The sequence below is a fragment of the Dendrobates tinctorius genome, unplaced genomic scaffold (genome assembly GCF_039654945.1).
Source record: "Dendrobates tinctorius isolate UK_male_01 unplaced genomic scaffold, ASM3965494v1 ptg000070l, whole genome shotgun sequence".
Classification (NCBI taxonomy): Eukaryota; Metazoa; Chordata; class Amphibia; order Anura; family Dendrobatidae; genus Dendrobates; species Dendrobates tinctorius.
Genome location: NW_027361738.1, coordinates 77914680 through 77934395, shown reverse-complemented (window position 1 = coordinate 77934395; position 19716 = coordinate 77914680). Strand labels below are relative to the sequence as shown.

At 44.3% G+C, this 19716-nt stretch overlaps 1 protein-coding gene across 4 annotated transcripts in view; it reads right to left on the bottom strand.

Annotated features, from left to right (window-relative positions):
* Positions 1-967, bottom strand: part of CDK14 (cyclin dependent kinase 14) — a 701555-nt gene extending 700588 nt beyond the window's left edge. For 2 of the 4 annotated variants that reach the window (XM_073581962.1, XM_073581963.1), the window contains exon 1: positions 336-964. In XM_073581962.1, the coding sequence (XP_073438063.1) occupies positions 336-426 (91 nt within the window). In that variant the 5' untranslated portion in view covers positions 427-964. Of the gene's footprint in view, positions 1-335 lie in introns of all 4 variants that reach the window. The other 2 variants (XM_073581965.1, XM_073581967.1) reach the window with 2 other exon arrangements.
* Positions 968-19716: the final 18749 nt, after the last annotated feature.

Genomic DNA, 19716 nt, shown 5'->3' with positions numbered 1-19716 from the left:
CACATAGTATGTGGTCTACTTGCATATAAAGCCTAGCTCAAGGTGGATATGCAGGTAAAGCAGAGCTAATCTGGTTATGTGAATTGTATGCAGGAGCAACACAGATAAGCCAGCAATAAAGTATGTGGTCTACATGTTCAGCTCTGCTACATCTGCAGCTCTGCCCAAGCCTGATCGACCATCTGCAGCCCTCACTGTGTATGTCAGCAGATTCAGTCTCCAGTGCACAGAAACATCTGCTCTGCATACCAAAGAGCCCACTGCACAGAACAAAGTTCTGCTCTCTCCATCCAGAGCTGCAGCTTGTCCCCCAGAGCGGCGATCACACCACTTACCTATCCTGCTGAAACTCTCAGACAGAGTTCTTCTCAACTTTTTCATCTTGCTCAGCTTCTGAGTGGGCTGAGGTTCAATCATGTCACACATGTAGATGGCAAGCTCCTTGTCCCAAAATGCAGCAAGAAAGAAGAATCCCCAGATACAATGGAGTTAGTAGCTGTGCTCCCTCCTTGGATCCTTCAGCCAGTGAGTAAGCTGCAGCAGCAGACACTTTAGGTTTTGCACTGCTGTGCCCAGAGGATCTGACTCATTTTTGGATCTGTTTAGCAAAAAAATAAAATAAAAAAAAAATAAAAAAAAAAAATATTTAAGAAAATATTGATTCAATAGTTTGTGTATTTGTAAACAAAAAATCCAGGGAAGTGCAAAGGGGGTAAATGATCAGGATGCAGGGAAGCCCTGGTGGACATGCAGCAGCTTTGGTTGGTCCTTCTCTTAGGCAGCCCAATTCTGTGTCTGAGCTCTGTTCTGTCCCACCCCTGGCTTCGTCATTGTAGTGTTTATATTCTTAGCAGGCTGATGAAGCACATCCAGGATGGGGCTTTTAACTACAGAGGAGAAGGGTATTTGCTCTGTGGTCTCAGCAGCAGCTGTACAATGGGGATTGTCATAGCTCCAGGGAGCCATCTAGTGGTGGTTATGGGTAAAGGCAGCTCCTAACTTATGCAGTAAATCACCATTATGGAGCTCAGCTGTGAGAACAGGACCAGGTCTATCAGGATTTTGATGAGCCTTCATTAAAGCATTGCATTAAAATGGAGATGTGGTGGTCATCTTACATTTAATTGAGTTACTGGATGATCAATATAAAGCAGGAGGCACTGAGTGGAACTGAATAAACCTCTTTCTGGATAGGCTTTCCACATGGGTCCAATTAAAAAAAAAATAAAAAAGGGGTATACAGATATGTGATCTTACCCACAAGTCAGCAGATAGCAATCAATCCTTATGTTCCAAAGAGTCAAACTGCATACAAAATAATGAAAAAAAAAATAATAGAATGTATCGATGATGTAAAGCAAATGGTTCAGGCAGTTCACTATAGGTTGCGAGCGCCTGGGGCAAGACAAGTATTTTGCACCACCTAATCAATGGATAATTAGCATTCCTTATTGAATATAAAAAGTTAGACATTGTTATATATATATTTTTTTTTTGTAAGGTAAGTCCTATTGTCCCCAGTGCAAAATTTGAACCAGGACCCCCACCTCCATATTAGTCAGATGTATGAGCATTGGTAGCGGTCTAGGTCCTTTAAAGTCATAAAAGTTCACCCTCCATGTAGTAATGCCCCCATCCGGGCACCTTCCTGTAAGTGTCCCCTGTCCTGGCCCCTTTCTGTAATAATGTCCTTCATCCTGGGCCCCTTTCTGTAATAATGTCCCCTGTCCTGGGCACCTTTCTGTAATAATGTCCCCTGTCCTGGTGCTTCTCTGGAATAATGTTCCTCTTTCTGGCCCCTTTCTATAATAATTTCCCCCGACTTGGCCTCCATCCTGCAACATTTTCCCTCATCCTGGGCCCCTTCCTGGTATAATGTCCCCATTCTGTGCCCTTTCATGTTATAATGTCCCCTGTCCTAGGCCTGTTATAAGGTCCCCCATCCTGGGCACCTTCATGGGTTAATGATCCCCTTCCAGGTATGACCCCCATCCTGGCCCCTTCTTGTAACCATGTCCCCATCCAGCTCTAATGTCCCCCATCATGAGCCCCTTCCTGGAATAATGCCCCCATCCTGAGCCTGTTCCTGGTAGACTGTTCCCCTTCCTGGGCATCTTCATGGTATAATGTCCCCCATCTTCGGCACCTTCCTGGAATAATGTCACCCATCCTCAGACTGTTTGTAGTGTACTTAATAAAGACCTATAATTGGTCAAAACGTTGTAGCCATGGCGTTATAAAGTATCTTTATTTTCTTCACCTGGAATGGACGCTGTTCCCATTTTTTCTGATTGTTGGTAGTGTAATGTCCTTCCTAATAGAATGTCCACCATCCTGAGCTTGTTCTTTGTGTAATATCCTCAATTCTGGGCACCTTCCTGGTAGAATGTCCTCCATTTTGGGCACCTTCCTGGTAGAATGTCCCCCATCCTGGGCCTGTTCCTGGTGTAACGTCCTCCATTCTGAGCACCTTCCTGGTAGAAAGTCCCCCATCCTGGGCCTGTTCCTGGTGTAATGTCCTCCATTCTGAGCACCTTCCTGGTAGAATGTCCCCCATCCTGGGCCTGTTCCTGGTGTAATGTCCTCCATCCTGAGCCTGTTCCTGGTATAGTGTCCTCCATTCTGAGCAGCTTCCTAGTAGAATGTCCCCCATCCTGAGCCTGTTCCTGGTGTAATGTCCTCCATTCTGAGCAGCTTCCTAGTAGAATGTCCACCATCCTGAGCCTGTTCCTGGTATAGTGTCCTCCATTCTGAGCAGCTTCCTAGTAGAATGTCCCCCATCCTGAGCCTGTTCCTGGTGTAGTGTCCTCCATTCTGAGCAGCTTCCTAGTAGACTGTCCACCATCCTGAGCCTGTTCCTGGTGTAGTGTCCTCCATTCTGAGCACCTTCCTAGTAGAATGTCCCCCATCCTGGGCCTGTTCCTGGTGTAGTGTCCTCCATTCTGAGCAGCTTCCTAGTAGAATGTCCACCATCCTGAGCCTGTTCCTGGTGTAGTGCCCTCCATTCTGAGCATCTTCCTAGTAGAATGTCCCCCATCCTGAGCCTGTTCCTGGTGTAATGTCCTCCATTCTGAGCACCTTCCTAGTAGAATGTCCCCCATCCTGGGCCTGTTCCTGGTATAGTGTCCTCCATTCTGAGCAGCTTCCTAGTAGAATGTCCACCATCCTGAGCCTGTTCCTGGTGTAATGTCCTCCATTCTGAGCACCTTCCTAGTAGAATGTCCCCCATCCTGGGCCTGTTCCTGGTGTAGTGTCCTCCATTCTGAGCAGCTTCCTAGTAGAATGTCCCCCATCCTGAGCCTGTTCCTGGTGTAGTGTCCTCCATTCTGAGCAGCTTTCTAGTAGACTGTCCACCATCCTGAGCCTGTTCCTGGTGTAGTGTCCTCCATTCTGAGCAGCTTCCTAGTAGAATGTCCCCCATCCTGAGCCTGTTCCTGGTGTAATGTCCTCCATTCTGAGCAGCTTCCTAGTAGAATGTCCACCATCCTGGGCCTTTTCCTGATGTAATGTCCTCTATTCTGAGCAGCTTCCTAGTAGAATGTCCACCATCCTGAGCCTGTTCCTGGTATAGTGTCCTCCATTCTGAGCAGCTTCCTAGTAGAATGTCCCCCATCCTGGGCCTGTTCCTGGTGTAGTGTCCTCCATTCTGAGCAGCTTCCTAGTAGAATGTCCACCATCCTGAGCCTGTTCCTGGTGTAGTGCCCTCCATTCTGAGCATCTTCCTAGTAGAATGTCCCCCATCCTGAGCCTGTTCCTGGTGTAATGTCCTCCATTCTGAGCACCTTCCTAGTAGAATGTCCCCCATCCTGGGCCTGTTCCTGGTATAGTGTCCTCCATTCTGAGCAGCTTCCTAGTAGAATGTCCACCATCCTGAGCCTGTTCCTTGTGTAATGTCCTCCATTCTGAGCACCTTCCTAGTAGAATGTCCCCCATCCTGGGCCTGTTCCTGGTGTAGTGTCCTCCATTCTGAGCAGCTTCCTAGTAGAATGTCCCCCATCCTGAGCCTGTTCCTGGTGTAGTGTCCTCCATTCTGAGCAGCTTCCTAGTAGACTGTCCACCATCCTGAGCCTGTTCCTGGTGTAGTGTCCTCCATTCTGAGCAGCTTCCTAGTAGAATGTCCACCATCCTGAGCCTGTTCCTGGTGTAGTGCCCTCCATTCTGAGCATCTTCCTAGTAGAATGTCCCCCATCCTGAGCCTGTTCCTGGTGTAGTGTCCTCCATTCTGAGCAGCTTCCTAGTAGAATGTCCACCATCCTGAGCCTGTTCCTGGTGTAGTGTCCTCCATTCTGAGCACCTTCCTAGTAGACTGTCCACCATCCTGAGCCTGTTCCTGGTGTAGTGTCCTCCATTCTGAGCAGCTTCCTAGTAGAATGTCCACCATCCTGAGCCTGTTCCTGGTGTAGTGCCCTCCATTCTGAGCATCTTCCTAGTAGAATGTCCACCATCCTGAGCCTGTTCCTGGTGTAGTGTCCTCCATTCTGAGCACCTTCCTAGTAGACTGTCCACCATCCTGAGCCTGTTCCTGGTGTAGTGTCCTCCATTCTGAGCAGCTTCCTAGTAGAATGTCCACCATCCTGAGCCTGTTCCTGGTGTAGTGTCCTCCATTCTGAGCACCTTCCTAGTAGACTGTCCACCATCCTGAGCCTGTTCCTGGTGTAGTGTCCTCCATTCTGAGCAGCTTCCTAGTAGAATGTCCACCATCCTGAGCCTGTTCCTGGTGTAATGTCCTCCATTCTGAGCACCTTCCTAGTAGACTGTCCACCATCCTGAGCCTGTTCCTTGTGTAATGTCCTCCATTCTGACCCCCATCCTTTTTCAATGCCTTCTAACCCTAGTCTAAACCATATTTAGGGTTCGAAAAAGTATCTAAAACTTAGTATTACAATTTTAGTTTTTTTTTCATGAGACACTTTGAAAAAAAAAAAATAATAATTGTGACAGTTCTCCCAGGAGATCTCTGCCTCTGCTCTCACAATCCAGACTGGGGTTGCCAACTATTTTTTTTTTCTGGATGGCTTATCAAAAATCATTGCCAAAGTTTTCTTTTTTTATCAGCAACTACACCGTGTGCAGAATTATTAGGCAAGTTGTATTTGAGAGGATTCTTTTTATTATTGAACAACAACTATGTTCTCAATCAACCCAAAAGACTCAGATATCAAAGCTTAATATTTTTGGAAGTTGGAGTGGGGTTTTTTTAGATTTGGCTATCTTAGGAGGATATCTGTTTGTGCAAGTAACTATTACTGTGCAGAATTATTAGGCAACTTAATAAAAACCAAATATATACCCATCTCACTTGTTTATTTTCACCAGGTAAACCAATAGAACAACACAAAATTTAGAAATAAACATTTCTGACATTCAAAAACAAAACAAAAAAAATCAGTGACCAATATAGCCGCCCTTCTTACGATGACACTAAAAAGCCTTCCATCCATAGATTCTGTCAGTTGCTTGATCTGTTTACGATCAACATTGCGTGCAGCAGCCACCACAGCCTCCCAGACACTGTTCGGAGAGGTGTACTGTTTTCCCTCCCTGTAGATCTCACATTTTATGAGGGACCACAGGTTCTCTATGGGGTTCAGATCAGGTGAACAAGGGGGCCATGTCATTATTTTTTCTTCTTTTTGGCTAGTTTCACACTAGCGTTTTTTTGCGCTGCGTTAGGAGCGCACATGAAACGCATGTCAAAAGCGCATGCAAACGCTTGTAAGCGCTGCTTTTTTTTGTAGAATTATTGTGCGCATAACTACAAAAAAAATTGCAGCGTTTTCCATGCGTTTGCATTTTTTATGCGCAATAACCTGGAGAAAAAATCCTTGAAAAATTCTTGCAACACACTCCACCAATGGGACAGCAGTGGGCGTGTCTTATTGAAATTCTTTATATAGCCCCTGTTTACAGCTGAATTCTTCACATTTGCTTGCATTTGACTTGAGAACATAGATCTGCGCTGGAAGAGCTTTGACTTGGATCTGGACAGGAGGACGGCTCAGGCTTATGCCGTTGCTTGCCATGAACAGAGGGAGAGAGAGGCAGCGAAGACGGCCGCGTATGTGGATACATCCCATTATTGAATTCCGGGAGAGCCGTGGAACGTACCACACCCTCTACAGCAAGCTCCAGGCAAACCCGGAGAACTTTTCGGAATATACACGGATGACCCAAGAAACCTTTAACTATTTGCTTGGTCGGGTAAAAGAAGTCATCCGGAGACAGGACACGCAGCTCTGGCGTGCGATTCCTCCTGAGGAACGGCTCCTGGTCACATTACGGTATGTAGTTTTGCAAAACCGAGGCCTGCCTAATTTTCTTTGTTGTGATATGTACTGTAAATCTGGCAGAATTATAGGTCTGCCATGTAGTTAACAAAAGGCTGTGGTAATTTTTTTTATGGCATGTATCGAACAAAAGGCAGATATTTTTTGTAATTTAACGTGTGATACACAAATATTAATTTTTGTTGTTTTCTTTGTGTCACAGATTCCTGGCTACTGGAGAGACCCTCTTGTCACTGCACTTCCAGTACCGGATTGGAATCTCCACGTTGTCTGGAATTGTAGCGGACACCTGCCGAGCTCTCTGGAACGTTATTTGTCCCGAATTCATGCCCATGCCAACCGCAGAAAAGTGGTTGGAAATCGCCGACAGATTCTGGACTGTCTGCAATTTCCCTAACTGTTTGGGAGCGGTGGATGGGAAACACATCCGGATTATCAAGCCCAAAAGAACTGGCTCTGAGTTCTATAACTACAAAAAGTACTTTTCTACTGTACTGATGGCCATTGCGTATGCAGACTGTATGTTTATTGCAGTGGACATTGGGGCATTTGGCCGTGGGAATGACTCCCAGGATTTTAAGAACTCTGACATGGGCAGGAGGTTGTATGGCAACAACTTCAATTTCCCCACGCCACGGCCTCTTCCCAAAACCGAAGGTCCGCCACAGCCATTTGTACTGGTAGGTGATGAAGCGTTCCAGATGTGCCAAAACCTGCTCAAACCCTACTCCAGCCGGGACTTGGAGCTCCACAAAAGAATTTTCAATTACAGGCTCACCAGAGCCAGAAAAACAGTAGAGTGTGCATTTGGTATACTTGTATCTAGATGGCGCATTCTTGGCACAGCTATTAATCTGAAACTGGAAACAGTGGATGAGGTGGTGAAGGCCTGTGTTGTTCTACATAACTTTGTAATTTCTCGAGAGCACCCGAACTTAGATCTTGATGATGTTGCCCCTAATCCATTGCCTGAATTTACAGAGCACCCTCTCAGGTCATCCGTCGAAGTTGGCCAAATGAGGGACCAATTTGCGGCATACTTCAACTCAGATGTAGGACGGGTGGAATGGCAAGATGGAATGGTGTAAAATTATTTTATTGCATATTCTTTGTATGTTAATAAAAAAACCTGTTTTGATACCTGTACTGAGTGCATTCTCTGTTTTTACACTCCCAATACCATTAGCAAGTAGCCGTGTGTATCAGTGAATTTATGATGCTGTGTTTTGTGCATCATGATTTCACTAATACTCCTGAGTAGGTGACTATATATACACACACAAGTTGTATTATTACCTTTATAATCTCTACAGTGTGTTCAATTAACAGCGATGGTGGAGATAATACAACCGTGTCAGGTAAAATACCCATGCCTTGTGTCATGCTGAATACTTATCACAAATGGCCATTGCAATACAGATTGAACTGCAGCATCACTACACTCTTCTGCAAAATACAGTGGGGAAAAAAAAGTATTTAGTCAGTCAGCAATAGTGCAAGTTCCACCACTTAAAAAGATGAGAGGCATCTGTAATTTACATCATAGGTAGACCTCAACTATGGGAGACAAACTGAGAAAAAAAAATCCAGAAAATCACATTGTCTGTTTTTTTTTCATTTTATTTGCATATTATGGTGGAAAATAAGTATTTGGTCAGAAACAAGCAATCAAGATTTCTGGCTCTCACAGACCTGTAACTTCTTCTTTAAGAGTCTCCTCTTTCCTCCACTCATTACCTGTAGTAATGGCACCTGTTTAAACTTGTTATCAGTATAAAAAGACACCTGTGCACACCCTCAAACAGTCTGACTCCAAACTCCACTATGGTGAAGACCAAAGAGCTGTCAAAGGACACCAGAAACAAAATTGTAGCCCTGCACCAGGCTGGGAAGACTGAATCTGCAATAGCCAACCAGCTTGGAGTGAAGAAATCAACTGTGGGAGCAATAATTAGAAAATGGAAGACATACAAGACCACTGATAATCTCCCTCGATCTGGTGCTCCACGCAAAATCCCACCCCGTGGGGTCAGAATGATCACAAGAACGGTGAGCAAAAATCCCAGAACCACGCGGGGGGGCCTAGTGAATGAACTGCAGAGAGCTGGGACCAATGTAACAAGGCCTACCATAAGTAACACACTACGCCACCATGGACTCAGATCCTGCAGTGCCAGACGTGTCCCACTGCTTAAGCCTGTACATGTCCGGGCCCGTCTGAAGTTTGCTAGAGAGCATTTGGATGATCCAGAGGAGTTTTGGGAGAATGTCCTATGGTCTGATGAAACCAAACTGGAACTGTTTGGTAGAAACACAACTTGTCGTGTTTGGAGGAAAAAGAATACTGAGTTGCATCCATCAAACACCATACCTACTGTAAAGCATGGTGGTGGAAACATCATGCTTTGGGGCTGTTTCTCTGCAAAGGGGCCAGGACGACTGATCCGGGTACATGAAAGAATGAATGGGGCCATGTATCGTGAGATTTTGAGTGCAAACCTCCTTCCATCAGCAAGGGCATTGAAGATGAAACGTGGCTGGGTCTTTCAACATGACAATGATCCAAAGCACACCGCCAGGGCAACGAAGGAGTGGCTTCGTAAGAAGCATTTCAAGGTCCTGGAGTGGCCTAGCCAGTCTCCAGATCTCAACCCTATAGAAAACCTTTGGAGGGAGTTGAAAGTCCGTGTTGCCAAGCGAAAAGCCAAAAACATCACTGCTCTAGAGGAGATCTGCATGGAGGAATGGGCCAACATACCAACAACAGTGTGAGGCAACCTTGTGAAGACTTACAGAAAACGTTTGACCTCTGTCATTGCCAACAAAGGATATATCAAAGTATTGAGATGAAATTTTGTTTCTGACCAAATACTTATTTTCCACCATAATATGCAAATAAAATGAAAAAAAAAAAAGACAATGTGATTTTCTGAATTTTTTTTTCTCAGCTTGTCTCCCATAGTTGAGGTCTACCTATGATGTAAATTACAGACGCCTCTCATCTTTTTAAGTGGTGGAACTTGCACTATTGCTGACTGACTAAATACTTTTTTCCCCACTGTATATGGAGAGATATAGCAACTCTGCAGGTTCAAAATCAATTCACCTGCCCAGGTGTGATAGTGATGCAAGGTCAGGGTATTTGGGAAGTATATTTATTTTCACCATCAGTAATGTGTTTCTTCCACAAACACGTAATGGAGTATGTGGTTATTTACAAGGTATATCTATAGTTCCTTGCCTTTTCTCTAATAGTTAAATGCGAACGGAAAAAAAAAAGCAAGGTAACAATAGACCCTGCACTCAACACCATCCTCTATGCCAGGGTTTCCAAAATGTAGTCCTAAATGTCAACCAACAGATCATGTTTCCTTTTTTTTTTTTATTTTTTGTAAGTCCAATGGAATTACTAAAAACATGATTTGTTTGTTGGCTTTTAACACTGTATTTGGGAAACATTCCATAATTTAGTGTGTGCAATACAACAGATATCTCCATTACTGATGTTTCTTGTGTCAGTCAAGGAGATATGTGTTGTCAACGAAACCAATCTACATCACTTGTCTTTTTCACAGCAGTCTCTACATTTTTTTAATATTGCACTGACTGTATCCAGCAGGGCTCCCCAACTCCACTCCTCATGGTCCACCAACAGATCATGAATGCAGGTGGCCGTGCAGTGGTATGCAGCAGAAGCCGGTAGTGTGGTAAAGAGAGTCAGCGGTGGAACTGTTGGAAATGACACCACTGACTGCTGCACATACCGATTCTGCTGCATAGCCTGCAAGTAAGCAGTGTTGCAGGCCTGTAACACACTCAGCTGTTGCTCAGGACTAAAGGTGTTCCGCCATGCCCAGTTCAATTTTACTGAAAAAATGGCACGCTGGTCTGTTGAGGTCGGCCTCCAGACGGTCAAGGCGCTGTTCGACAGAGTGGAAGCGGTGTTCCATGTGGTTAAAACCACGTTCCATCAGGGAAAAAACGCTTTCCATTCTGGCGGACAGCGCCTTGAGGCTGGACTGAAAGGCCTCGCTCAAGAGCATGAACTCGGGCATGACAGGCCTGTCCGAGGTCCTCTGCTGCTGGCGGGTAGTGCCCGCATAACCAGTGACAGAGACCTGGGACAGGGTAACACCTGATGGACCAGCTTCCTGGTCACCAGCTGTCTGTGTTGCTGACCTGCAAGATGCTTTCTGGCTATCGGATGGGTGGGACGGGTCTGAGGTCGATCGATGAAGAACCGCTCCCGGGACAGGGTCAGGTTGCAGGGTGCTGCTCCAGGTGCTGTGGAAAGAAAGGGGAAACATTAGTATAATGCATTTACAAGAAGCATCACCTGTGGATTTGAAAAGCACATAGTAATAACAAACCAAAAAAAAACAAAAAAACCTTACGCTCTGCTGGCAAGGACCGGTCTCAGGAAAGCCAACTCGCGATAATAGCGGTACTTTATTCGGCGCCTTGCCGCAGAACCACTCCGAACCTGTCCCTCAGCACGAACATCAGTGTTGAAGCGGTCCTTCATCGAGCGCAGATTTTGTTCACTGTTGGGGAAAAAAAAAGAAAAAAAAAAATTTAGAAAATGCACTTAAGGAAACTTAATTATCAGCACACACAACGGATAGAACTTTGAAAACAGTCAATGGTGCAGCACAAATAAATTCTAGACACAATGCAGTCACTGTTGATACTGAGGACATGGTTATGCTTCCTGCTAGAATATATGTAGCAGCGAAAACAACAGTATCATCCGGAGCAAGAGTGAAAACCGGATCATGACAGCAGAAGACAAAAAAACAAAAAACAAAACACTGTTTTCCACAAGGCATTGGTGTTTTTAATGCAAGAATGTATCTTGCCAAAAAACACCAACACCAGCAGGACCATAAAGCAATGCAGCAGTTGAAGTCAAAAATCAATGTATTCCACAAGGCATTGATGTGTTTAATGCAAGAATATATCTTGCAAAAAACACATCAGCACCATCAGGGCCATAAAGCAATGCAGCAGCAGAAAACAAAAAAAAAAATCACTGTTTTCCACATGGCATTGGTGTTTTTAATGCAAGAATATATCTTGCCAAAAAAACACCAACACCAGCAGGACCATAAAGCAATGCAGTATCACAGAGCATCTTTATACTTACTGAACACCCTTTTTGAACTTGGAGAGGCGCTGTCCCAGCCATCCATCATCGCTGCGGCCATCTCATTCCAGAGCTGCCGGGTCACCACTGTGTCTCTGTACTGCTGGTCACGGCTTTCCCACAACGGGATGCGCTCCTCAACAAGGCGGATCAGGTGCTCGTTGTCGATGTACACTACTTCTTCGTCATCCCGTTGTGGAACCTAGAAAAAATAATATTATAATGTTTTGAATTTTGACAGATACAAAAAGAAACAGAGAAAAAGCAAAATACTAAAGACAGAAAAAAAAAAATATATATATATACACTAACATTGCGTCTCCTCGCCACGACTTGACTACGCTACTCCCGCTCAGAATCCTCCCGCTCAGACCGCTCCCGCACTCCATCTTCACTGGCCGTGTCCGATGTCTGTAAAGAAAGAGAAAATTAACACACATTTCTAAAGGCAGCTATACTTACCGAAAGGCAGCAAGATTGTCACCTCACGATCAGCTTGGGCCAGTTCTTGCCGAGATGGCGAATAGACCGACCCAGAAGAAGACATGCTGAAATAAAAACAAAAAATACATTATAAAATTATACAGGACACACAGACATTATGTTGAAGAATACTCACATTTTGGCTCCTGAAGCTTGAATCCACACTTGGAAGGCTCTTCTAGGCTCTTGTCTGGTCTCTCTGCAAGGCTGTCTGTAGAGTAATTATCCCTGAAGACACCTTCTATTATCTACACTCCTCCCAAACAATGTTGCTTATTTAGGGGGAGTTTCAGACAAGTGCCTAGGCATTGTTTACTCAAATCGCGTGCGCGCTCAAGGCGCTGACGTGCGCGCTGCAAAGCGCACGTCAGCGATCACAGACTGTAATGCTATTTTTGGGCGCACACGCGTGCATGCGATTTTTAACGATGTGGGCGGAACAAAAAATGCAACATGTAGCGTACGGCGCGTCTGGGCGCACACCTGTAAAATGCGCAGCGCATGATAAACGCTGATGAGCGTGTACATTCGCAAGAGCCTGCGACCACCATGTTAAGGATAAGGGAACATTGCGCATGCGCCTGATAGCGCACGATGTGCTGCGCGATCAAACGCTAGTGTGAAACTAGCCTTAGACCTTTACTGGTCAGCCACGCTGTGGAGTATTTGGATGCATGTGATGGAGCATTGTCCTGCATGAAAATCATGTTTTTCTTGAACGATACCGACTTGTTCCTGTACCACTGCTTGAAGAAGGTGTCTTCCAGAAACTGGCAGTAGGTCTGGGAGTTGAGCTTCACTCCATCCTCAACCCGAAAAGGTCCCACAAGTTCATCTTTGATACCAGCCCATACCAGTACCCCACCTCCACCTTGCTGGCGTCTGAGTCGGAGTGGAGCTCTCTGCCCTTTACTGATTCAGCCTCAGGCCCATCCATCTGGCCAATCAAGAGTCGCTCTCATTTCATTAGTCCATAAAACATGGACTTGTGCTTTTTGATACTCCAATAACATTGCAGCTCTGAAATATGGCAAAACTGGTGGCAAATGGCATCTTGGCAGCTTCACGCTTGATTTTCCTCAATTCATGGGCAGTTATTTTGCGCCTTTTTTTATCAACACGCTTCTTGCGACCCTGTTGGATATTTGCCATGAAGCGCTTGATTGTTCGGTGATCACACTTCAAAAGTTTGGCAATTTCAAGACTGCTGCATCCCTCTGCAAGACATCTCACAATTTTTGACTTTTCAAAGTCCGTCAAATCTCTCTTCTGACCCATTTTGCCAAAGGAAAGGAAGTTGCCTAATAATTAAGCACACCTTATATAGGGTATTGATGTCATTAGACCACACCCCTCATTACAGAGATGCAAATCACCTGATTTACATAATTGGCAGTTGACTTTCAAGCCTATACAGCTTGGAGTAGGACAACATGTATAAAAAGGATGATGTGATCAAAATACTCATTTGCCTAATAATTCTGCACACAGTGTATAATAAATCTTTGTGAAAAGTCATCCATGTCTGCAGTCCATAATTCTGATGTGAAGACTTCAGCTACATTCACTGTAAAAGGATGATAATTACAGTCAAAATTATCTGTATAAAGTGTCTTCAGCTGCAAAAAAAAAAAAAAAAAATAGAAAAAAAAAACCGGACACCTCAAATTTTTTTTTTTTTTTTTTTTTTTAAGGATGGGGGGAAAAAAGTGCTCAACTTTTATGGACTGTCATGGAATTTCTGGATGGTTGGCAACACTGAGTGCAGTCTTTGTCATTGCAGTCGCTGTATGGAGCGCAGCAGCCAATGACAAACTTCTCTGCTGCATTCTGCATCGGAACCTGCAGCACAAACCGCCTGCATTACTAATCTAGCTCGCCTGTGGCTGCGCGTGCTCACTGCGCCCCTGCGGGTTCTGCCCTTTTCAGGGTACAAGGATGAAAAGAAAAATTGCTTTCCGATAGTGATTTTTTTGACTTTGGAAAGCTTGATTTATAGTCTGTTATTAGCATTCTATATTACCCAAAATAAAGGAATTAAAAAAAAAAAAAAAAAAAAAAAGAGAACTAGTATGAACTGGATAGAAATCCATTATAGATTTCCTGGCGTTGAATTCAGTGGAAGACAACAGATCACTGATCGTAAACATCCAAAGGAGGCTGAAAAGTAAAGTAAATAGTAATTAATTGTAATAAAGCTTAAAAAAAAAAAAAAAAAAAAAAAAAGAAATAAAACAAAAGAGTTTAACAAAAGAAAGTTTATAATTTCAAAGTTCTGATTTTTTGGACACAGGAATGATAAAAAAATTGGTTTCCTGCAGCCGCCTCTAGAGGGAGCTTTTGAGTTAAATGCGCAGTGGCTTAGCTGTTAGCACTGATGCTGGGGTCCTGGGTTCAAAACCCACCAAGGACAACATTTGCAAGGAGTTTGCAGGTTCTCTGTGGGTTTACTCTGGTTTCCTTTTACATTACTAAAGATATACAGTACTGATGGGGAACTTGGGATTTTGATGAAAATGCCTGAAGAGCAGCAGGATATGATGGAGCTCAAGCTGCCCCTTTCTCTTCTATGTACACCACTTGGCCTTAGTGAGATTATAACTCCTATTATCTACAGCTGTATTCCTGACGATCTCCATAGGCTGCCCTGTGTATGGGAAAATACCAACGTGTACAACGCAGATTCTTCATTTCCTGCTCAAAGACTCGGTTATCCTCTGAGCGCAGGAGACAAATTTCCATGAAAAAAATCTGCAAGTCACGATGGAGCTTAGAACAGTTTGTTCAGAAGTGAAATATTTCCCACAAACGTCATGAAGATGGAGCAATAAAAATCCATTAAGAGCAGCAGCTGTTCGATAGGCTCCATGGACAGCAAACTACCTGGCTGAGACCTGACATCGTTCTCTATAAATGAGGCTGGAAACCATTAACACGACATACGATTTCATGATGGATACAGACACAAGCGTCCTGCACATGGCCGACACAGCAAGACCTACAAGAGATTCTCACTAGATTAGAATATCATCAAAAAGTGAATTTATTTCAGTTCAATAAAAAATGTGACTCTCCTATATTCTAGAGAGTCATTACCCACAGAGTGATCTATTTCACGTGTTTATTTCTGTTAGTGTTGATGATTATGGCTTACAGCCAATGACAACCCAAAAGTCATTATCTCACTAAATTAGAATACTTTATAACACCAGCTTGAAAAATGATTTTAAAATCCGAAATGTTGTCCTACTGAAATGTATGTTCAGTAAGTGCACTCAATGCTTGGTCGGGGCTCCTTCTGCATCAATGCGGCATGGCATGGAGGCGATCAGCCTGTGGCACTGCTGAGGGGTTATGGAAGCCCAGGTCGCTTTGATAGCAGCCTTCAGCTCGTCTGCATTGTTGGGTCTGGTGTCTCATCTTCTTCTTGACAATACCCCATAGATTCTCTATGGGGTTAAGGTCAGGTGAGTTTGCTGCCAATCAAGCACAGTGATACTGTTGTTTGTAAACCAGGTGTTGGTACTTTTGGCAGTGTGGACAGGGGCCAAGTCCTGCTGGAGAATGAAATTTCCATCTCCAAAAAGCTTGTCAGCAGAGGGAAGCATGAAGTGCTCTAAAATGTCATGGTAGACAGACGGCTGCACTGATAAAACACAGTGGGCCTACACCAGCAGATGACATGGCTCCCCAAACCATCACTGATTGTGGAGACTTCACACTAGACCTCCAGCTGCTTGGATTGTGGTCTCTCCACTCTTCCTCCAGACTCTGGGACCGCGATTTCCAAATGAAATGCAAAATTTATTTTCATCTGAAAACAACACGTTGGACCACTGACAACAGTCCAGTTCTTTTTCTCCTTGGCCCAGGTAAGACACTTCTGGTGTTGTCTATTGGCCATGAGTGGCTGACACAAGGAATGTGACACTTGTAGCCCATGTCCTGGATACGTCTGTGTGTGGTGTGAAGCAATGACTCCAGCCGCAGTCCACTCCTTGTGAATCTCTCCCAAATTTTTGAATGGTCTTTTCTTAACATTCCTTTCCAGGTTGCGGTTATGCCGCTTGCTTGTGCACCTTTATCTACCACACTTTTTTCTTCCACTCAGATTTCCATTAATCTGATTGGATACTCTGGCACTCTGTGAACAGCCGGCTTCTTCAGCAATGACCTTTTGTGGCTTCCCCTCCTTGTGGAGTGTCAGTGACTGCCTTCTGGACATCTGTCAGGTCAGCAGTCTTCCCCATGATTGTGGAGCTACTGAAACAGAATAATAATACTTAGGAAGCCTTTCCAGGTGTTTTTTTCTTAATTATTCTAATTTACTGAGATAATGACTTTTGGGTTGTCATTGGCTGTAAGCCATAATCATCAACATTATCATGAATAAACACGTGAAATAGATCACTCTGTGTGTAATGACGCTATAGAATATAGGAGATTCACTTTTTGCATTGAAGAACTGAAATAAATTAACATTTTGATGATATTCTAATTTTGTGTGATGCACCTGTAGGTAAGGAAGGACGAGATCATGTTCACTATTGCGCTTTTTTTTTCTTTTTTGCATGAGGGATGGTTTTTTTTTTTTTGCCAAATGAATTTTTCCTTTGTGTAAAAGAGAGAGATGGAAGAAGCAGAACTAAAGTTGTGTTCATTTTATAGTATGAACCATTGGGTATTTTCACCAGATCACCATTTTTATGCTGATTTTCCACCTGAGAGCTGTATAAATGGTGGTGGCAACAAGGGACATTCAGAAGACGACGGAGACTGCAAGGCGTAGACCCAAATCTGGCTTTGTTCGCTGTATCCGAGACAGATTAGAGATGAGTGAATGGATTCACTGGACTCCGGTCCAGGTCAGTGGTACCTGGTGGATGGACGAGTGGCCGAAAATCTCTAGCCCTCCGGCGTCCCCAGCGCGACTTTTGATTAACCACAACTGGTGCAACATCATCTGTGCGTCCTGCTCATCTCTAGTTGGAACCTGTGGATTCATTTTTGATCCTTCATTCACAGTTAGAGCCGCAAGAACTTTCTCATTTTTATGTAGCTTCACCATTTTGGAGTCTGTAAGGCCGTGTTCACGCATTGTAAAAATACTGTGGTTTTTATTTTTTTTGTTTCTGCACCAAACTGCACAATAACAATCTTCTCTGATTATTGCTGCATTTTATACCTTTTGGAGCAGATGTGAAGTCGTGATTTAAAATGTTTGGTTTTTTTATAGTACGGAAAAGCTTTGATTCCGCACTGAAGCAGTGACTGATGTCTGTTACATGCATTTTATATTAGACTCCACATAGAAAACGAGAGGAAAAAAAAAAAAAAAAAATCGCCACCAAAACTGCAGTTTAGCAACATCTTTAGACCACAGGGGGCGCTGTTTTCATGAAATCACATCCACTTTTGGATGTTAGAGTTGAACCTTTTGGTTCCCCCTTGATTCCAGCGCTGTACAAGTCTATGTTTTATTGTAAATTGTGATTTTCTGTGGCAGACAAGATGGGGATTTTAGTAAAATAACTTCCCAAAGACAAATCACTTGCTGATGGGTTGGAAGACTTTTTGATGTTCACATTGAGCCTCATTGTGGTGTCAGATTTTGCTCATCAGTCCAGCCCTGTCCCTTAGGCCAATTACATACAAGCACAATACGGGAACATTTGGCATTGTGACAAAAATGTCCTGGCCCGACTCCAGGTGTAAAGACCTGAACTGACACCATCATAAAACCATATGATGCTGTAAGGGTGTGTTCACATTGCGTCTCTTTGTGAAGTTTTTGGAATGGAGACGGAGTAGAAACTTCCAAGTTTTTGAGTCTCTCCACCCCAAACAACTCAGCAAAACGAGTGAGAACTCAGAGGCCGGTGCGGGCTGTATAACACAGCCGACATCTGCCTCGTACAGAGCAGGTTCAGCTCCTGAGATGACTCCATGCAGCCGACAGGACCATCTTTCATACATGTGCGGCGGGTGTCATTCACTTCAATAGCGCTGATCTGCAATACCAGACAGGACCCACGGTCAGGTGCGGCGCTGTTTGTGGGAGAAAGGAGCCTTTTTTTGTCTAGTCTTCTGCCTTTTACTTTCTTTTTCATCCGGGCTCTCATCTTTCTACCCGACTCCCTATTGCTAATAACCGCGTCTGTGACTATAATTCAGGCTGTTAAAGCTCCGCTGTTATAAAATGCTTCAATCGTGCAAAATAAAACAAATGGAGACAATAGGCCGGCATCAGTCTCCTCCAGACGTTTAGTGTCTTTATATCTTGCTGACACCTTTCATAAAAGTCGGCTGCCAAAAAATGACAAATGTTTCCCTATTAAATTGCCAGTGTCTCTCCAGCGATCTTCCATCGTCTGCGAGGATACGTCCATCATCCTCACAAATATGTACATACCTCCCCCCCCCCTTTCTTATCGACAAGCGCCGCTCCGTCAGTGGCTGCAGGCAGCGCACCTTCAAGGGCAGTCACATCCGTGGTGTCCTGTGCCGCACATCACCTCTAAACCCGAGACACTTTACTCCATGGGATTGTGCGTCTCACCGACCTCCAGGCCCTGAAACTTCTCCGATTGTCCTCAGAAAAGGCTTTACCCCAGATTTCCTTTACAGAAGCATTATTCATGGATTTTATGTGGAATAACCTAAAGGAAATTTAGCCCACCGGCAGATCGTTACTTAACCCACCCACAGCACGGCATTGTATGACCCCGATGAATTATTCTGTATAAAAACAAATTAAATGGCTTTTTACTTCAACTCCTACACATGAAACGTCTATTCTACATTATGCTATTATTCTAAATTGCACAGGCGCCAGTATAATAAAAGAAAACTTTCTGAACAGTTTTACAGAAAGAGATGCTAAACTGTGGATGGATTGATGGACGGACGGAAGGATAGATGAATGGAATCATACATGAAATCAGCGATGAAATCTTGCCTACCCAACAGGGGCACACTTTGAAAAAAAACCTGCTGAATGCCTGCAGCCTCCTGATGACTTCCTATGGCCGCAGGCATTCAGCAGAGTAACAGCTGGCGAGCAGGCACAGAGGTGAGCAATATCTATAACTGACACCGCTCTCTCTCTGCCTGCGACCCAGCTGTCGCTCCTTCCTTGAACTCAATTATATTTGCGTCTGTCAGATGTGAATACAATTGCTGTGAGTGCCACTGGAACAGGAGCAGAAGAGCTGTAATCTCCCCTGCCCTGCCGGGATCTCCAGCAAGATGCAGACTACTTCTGGCCTGCACCTTCATGGAGGACTGTGCACGCCCTGAAATGAGGGGCTATATAGGGGGACAAAGTATATTAGAATCTGTGGTGAGCACCATACTGTATATGGGGCTGTGGATCGTACTGGATGGGATGACGGTTATGGCTGACAATGGTAGATAGTGTGGAGGTCAGATACCATAGGAAGCGTATTAGGCCATGTGCACACGATGCAGATATCCCGCGAATCCACAGCGGATTTTACCGCGCAGAAACGTTGCATATCCGCATTGTAATGTACAGTAGCATGTTAATCAATAGAAAAAAAAATGCTGTGCAGACGCTGCGGATTTTTCCGCACGGTTTTCTTGTGGTTCAAAATCTGCAGCATGTTACTTTTGTGCGGTTTTCCACCTGCTTCATTCTCCAAATCCGCAGGGGGAAATCTGCAGGGGAAAACTGCACAAAAACCTCAAGAAAACAGGAAGAAATCCGCAGGAAAAATGAAGGTCATTTGACTTGCTGATTTCTTCAATTCTGCGCGGAAAAATCCACAGAGCAAAAAA